The sequence below is a fragment of the Cryptomeria japonica genome, chromosome 5, assembly GCF_030272615.1.
Source record: "Cryptomeria japonica chromosome 5, Sugi_1.0, whole genome shotgun sequence".
Lineage (NCBI taxonomy): Eukaryota > Viridiplantae > Streptophyta > Pinopsida > Cupressales > Cupressaceae > Cryptomeria > Cryptomeria japonica.
In genome coordinates, this window is record NC_081409.1 from 250,842,006 (window position 1) to 250,847,668 (window position 5,663).

Here is a 5,663-nt window from a genome sequence, read left to right on the forward strand (position 1 = left end):
TACTCCGTAAGTCTATTATTGTTTCCTCTCTAACTATATTGAAAAGAACCAATGGTAGATCTTCCCAATCTTCGTCAGACATATTTGAAGGTTTCTTTAACTTTCCTACCAATGCTTTGTGAAAATCCTTGCTGCACTAACAAATCATGCATCTTGAGCTTCCACAACTCAAAGCTATTCTTTCCATTAAATTTCTCTAATTCAAACCTTGCATTTGAAACCTGTGCCATTTGATGCTGTAAAATCAACACCAAATCCTAACATAGTCGCTGCAAAAATAATTGCTTTGATACCACTTGTTGGAAAAGTGGAAGCATAAACCTAGAAAATTAAATATTGCACCAAGGAAACATCCATAGGGCAAGGTATCGGTATTCTTATTATTTAGAGAAAACAATTACAATCCACAACTGCTGCTATCATAATTGCTCTTGCAATTTTACAATTCACAATTGCTTTTGCAATTTACAATTAACAACACTAACAAAATTGCTCTTGCAATCTATAATTCACAACTTTAACAATTGCTTTGACAATCTACAATTCAAAACTACTTTTGCAATCTACAATTACCAACTCTTCCTTTGCCTTCAAGACAACAAAGATATATATAATATCTTCAAGATAACAACCACCACTAAATATAGAAAAAAACTTGTTTTATTCTTTTAAAGAAATTAGAAATTTCTTCTTACATAATAAAAACTTATTTTCTAAAACGATATGATTTCTTTTATTATCTTATTGCTATATTATTATCACAATTGAGAGGTTTTCTTACAATTGTAGTTTGCATGTCAGATAGAGATTTGAGAAAGGGCTCTAAATTTTATCATTTAGTCATAAGCTTCTTCAGCTCAAAACAATTTAAATAAAACCAATGAAACTAAACAGAGATGTTAATCTATAAGTCCTCTTCAAGGAGGATAACTCCAAGGGATGAAATGGTTTCTATCAAACTTTTAAAAAATGGGAAACAAAAACCCTGTAGTTATGACTTCTCCATTGTCGACCAATCCGGGAGATTATTCTCTCTTCATTATTCAAATTTATAACTTAGTCGCATATTCAATGACTCCTGGACCGCTAATTGTAAGAAAAGATATCCTTGCTAGTATACCACATGCCTTGAACTAGTGCATGACTTATTAATCATCCTCTGAATGTAACCAGATAGAAATAATATTCCTTTCATCACAATGTCAGAGCAGATTAATCTATCCTTTTAGCTTCAAATAAGCTCAAACATCAAGATTAGAACTAACCTACAGTATACATACTCATGAAGCTCAGGGAAGAATCTCAAATTCCACCAATATATTTATTTAATATACAAAAGAAACTTGTTCAGAGAAACCAAATTAGCCCAAATTCTTTGCTCTTTTTCATGCTATGTACATTCTCAAAGGGCATGTTGAACATATAGTCTGCAGACCACCAGTTTCGAATGTCCAAAACTCTGTTTGGATACTCCCAGACTGTGCCTTTGTCCTTCATTTGCCTACTGAGACTAAAGCCTTCTTTTCATAAAGTAATACTTCCCGTTTAAATTTCTCCCATTAATCTCTACACTTGTTTCTACTTAATCATACCTCCATTCGACAAATTGAATATTTGGTTTTCACAGAAAACCCTCTGGTAGCCCAAATTTCTCGTAGGGTAACTAGATTTGCATCAGCTGAACCTGGTACTGTTTCCATGTAATTTTGTTCCCCACGTATCTAAAAGGCAGCTCTGCACGTTGAAGACTGCAGCATACACAGATAAAGTGCCCATTATTCATCAAACGCACGTGAGAGAAGCCAAAAATGATAGCAGGGCAGTTAAAGGTCTAAGTTAAGCTCTCTAAGCTCTCTTTCTTCTTAGCGGCCTCAAAAAGTATCTCTTTCCTTGTGCTGTAAAATCTTTGCACAGAACATCTTAAAAGCCTCTGTGAAAGAGTTGTTGTTTGGACATTGTCATCATAAGGGCTTAGCGAGAAATTTCCCACCAGTCTGAAGGCATACGGTAGTTTTATGTTTTCTGTATTAGGAAGCAGTGCATGTAAGATATTATTAAGTATTCTCACGTGTCTTTATAGCTGTGTTTCTCTGTGTTTTGATTAGCCATAGCACTTCAGAACAGATGAGTTACATGGATGCCTCTATGAAGTGTTCTGGATAATTCTGATAGGTGTCTATAAACCTCGTGCACTCTCCTATCCTAAGATGAAATAAAACTTGCATCTTACGTTCCAAGCCTTGTCTGTCTCCAATGCAAGTATTTCTAGTTTTCGAAAGATGAATTGTGATTGTCACAGACTTGTCTTATGCAATAAATGCAGTCACCCTGTTCTTCACCTCAATCCAGCTGCACCCTGGCATTTTTTTCACTCTCCTCTCTCTCATCAATTTTCTCACCTCGGCCATTCTATTCCACATTTTATCGGCAGCATACAAATTTGACAGCACCACATATTGTGAAGCACTTTGTGGTTCCAACATAGAAAGACATTCTGCTGCACGTTTTGCTACTCCGGCATTGCCACGAATCCTGCAGACACCAAGCAATGCCCTCCACATGCTTGCATCTGGTTCAAATGGTGCGTTGTCTATCAAGTGCTCTGCTTCATCCATGCGCCCAGCTCGCCCAAGGATGTCAATCATGATTGCATAGTGACCTGCTCTTGGTGTGACTGAATAACGATGACTCATTGAACTAAAATAGTAATGGCCTTCATCAACTAGGCCTGTATGGCTACATGCAGAGAGAATGCACATGAAAGTAATTTCATCTGGTTTCAAGCCGGCATCAAGCATTTTTTCAAAGAGTTGAAGGGCCTCTTTGCCATATCCATTCTGAGCATATCCAACCATCATTGCATTCCATGACACAACATCTCGCTCGAGCATTCTGTCGAATAAATTGTGGGCATTTACAGTGCTCCCACATTTTGCATACATGTCAACAAGAGCATTGCCCAAAAAGATGGTTACATCGTGTCCTGTTCTAGTAATCTGACAATGCACTTGTCTTCCACATTCCAGCACAGCCAGGCCAGCACATGCACTCAGAACACTTACAAAGGTAAAGTGGTCTGGCTTCACATCTTGCCTAAGCATTTTCCCAAATAGTATCAGAGTATCTTCACCATACCCTTGCTGTGCATATCCTGCCATCAAAGTGTTCCATGTGACTATGTTTCGTTCAAGTGTATTGTTAAACAATTCACGTGCAATCTCCACTTCCCCCAATTGCACATACCCCTTGATTATTGCAGTCCAAGAGACGACATCGTGGTGAGGCATCGTATCAAACACGCGACGTGCATCATCTATTCTCTCACATTTACCATACATATCAATCAATGCGTTGCTAACAATTGAATTACAGAATACCAAACCATTCGTTATAGCATAACCATGTACCTGCTTACCCTGTTCCTGTGCTTCCACGCCTACGCTAGCACAGGCGTTCAGAACCCCAACAATACAAAGTCGATCTGGCTTTACACCTGCCCGTTGCATTCGACAAAAAAATTCCACTCCCTCTTTGCCAGAAAAACCTGAAATCATTGTATTCCAAGACACTAGATTTCTTTGAGGCATTTTATCAAACAGTTGGCGTGAACACTCTACATTTCCAAGTTTAACATATCCTGCAATCATAGTATTCCATGAGCATATGTTTCTCACAGGTATTTCGTCAAACACTTGGCGTGCATTCATCAAATAGCCACTCTTTGCATAAATATGAATTAGACGGTTGGCTAAGAAGATACCAATCTTAAACCCGGTTTTGAGCATATAGCCATGGAATTTTTTACAAGCTTGTAAGCCTATGCAGCCTCGTAAAAGAGAAGCATAGATCTCTGAATCATAAAAACCATATAAAGGCTGATTCTTTTCGCGTAAACTAGAAATGTGTTCATTATTCATGCACAGATCATCCACAGCCTGTTGTAAACCTAACCTTCCCATAATAGCAACTTAGTTTCATAGTCCAGCTTCCCTTAGTAATCCAGGTGGCTGTTGCGAACAAAAATTCCCTGTCATTCATTATTGTTGGAAAAATTCATCCCCAATAAAAACACTCGGGCCCTCGATTCCGTGAGAGAGGCTGGACTGAAAGCGTTGCGACCATCCCTTGATTGCACGTTGCATAATTCCTTCTCATATTATTGGTAGTATATTTTTCACATATGGAGAATGATTAATTCCCTACCCACAATTAATGATTTTTAATTTATATAAATTTTGAGAGTTATATTTAATGATATTTTTAGTTATATACATTTCGACAGTTATATTGTTTTACAATTTTTAATTTTTTTTTTCAATATTTTCAAACAAAATATATAAGGAACAAGAACATACATTAGTTCAAACTCGATGCACATCATACTAAGAATATATTATTTTTTTGGTAAATTAAGACAATTTCATTTTCACTCAATATTTTCAAATAAACAACTTAAGGAATAACAACATAAATAAGAGACTCAATGTATATTAGACTTATAATATATTAATTTTTTGTGAATTATAACAATTCTACTCTTAGTCAACATTTTCAAATAAACAACTTGAAGAACAACATAAATGAGCTTAGAATTGATGCATATCAGACTTAAAATATTAGAGAGGGTTCTATTTAATCTTTCAAAAGAGAGAAACATGAAATAGAATCAAGTCTAACAATTTCAACAAAAATATTTAACATGCACATTTTGTAATCTAACATGAAACAATATAAATAGAAATATGATGATAAATACCTTTGTAAACTATATGAAGTGGTTGGGTCTAGAGAATAACATTTTTGTTAATTCTTTCAATGTGAATTATCATAATCCTAAAGACACATAAAATATACAAGCTTAGTCTCACATAAATCCTTGGTTAAAATATTAACTATTTGGTACAATATTGAAGATGAATCACTTACTACTAGATAAGATTCTAAATGTAATGGTGATATATCTCTATATGCTTTTTTCTAAATAGATAAATAAATAAGGCCCTACTTGATGTTGTTTGAGTACTAAAAGAGGATCTTATAACCAAGTTATTCCTTTAATCGTACCTAATTTGTTTTTGTATACTTTACCTTTGTAGTTGATAAAACAATAGTATATTGCTTCTTACTATATAATGAAATAGGTTTAGAACCAAAAGAGAGAAGATAAATTATGAGAGATTCTTTTCATTTGTTAAAAAACATTGAACTTATTATTGACATATCCTCTACTTTTATCTTTTCTTATTCATTTGACCATGTTTCCATTTTAATTTTCTATAAATTCTTTAAACATTCAAATTTTCTAAACGCTTTATCCTTTTCCTTTAGGAATTGTTACTAGACATATCTAGCTCTTCCCCTTTCATCCACCCAAATAAATCACTAGAGATTTGCTTTTCTTACACATAGACCTTTAGTTCTTGTAACTATATTTTTTCTTGCCATGCATCTTATACACACATTTGTGCTTACCTTTACCCAAGGAAGTTCATGTATCATATTTAACTTTGAAAGCATAGCTAAACTTTGATAATTGAAGTGACCAAATATTTAGTGACACAACTCACTTTTAGCTCAAAACCTATAGCAGTGAACATTATCTTATATGCATATGCTAAAAATTAATAGATGTCATCACTCTCAACTCTTATAACTACAATTTT

General features: G+C 34.7%; 1 protein-coding gene across 1 annotated transcript; it reads right to left on the minus strand.

Annotated features, from left to right (window-relative positions):
- Nucleotides 1–919: 919 nt before the first annotated feature.
- LOC131051458 (pentatricopeptide repeat-containing protein At2g13600) lies at nucleotides 920–4,170 on the minus strand. The gene is made up of 2 exons (XM_057985983.2): nucleotides 3,761–4,170; nucleotides 920–3,637 (listed from the first exon to the last, which is right to left on the minus strand). The coding sequence occupies exons 1-2, from the start codon at nucleotides 3,957–3,959 to the stop codon at nucleotides 2,307–2,309; spliced, it is 1,530 nt and encodes a 509-aa protein (XP_057841966.2). The 5' UTR covers nucleotides 3,960–4,170; the 3' UTR covers nucleotides 920–2,306.
- Between the last annotated feature and the right edge of the window lie 1,493 nt (nucleotides 4,171–5,663).

Coding starts and splice junctions, on each gene's coding strand:
- LOC131051458 (XM_057985983.2), bottom strand. CDS start 3,959: ATGGGAAGGTTAGGTTTACAACAGGCTGTGGATGATCTGTGCATGAAT. Junction 3,638..3,760: donor CAAAACCGGGTTTAAGATTG/GTATCTTCTTAG, acceptor CTATGATTGCAG/GATATGTTAAACTTGGAAAT.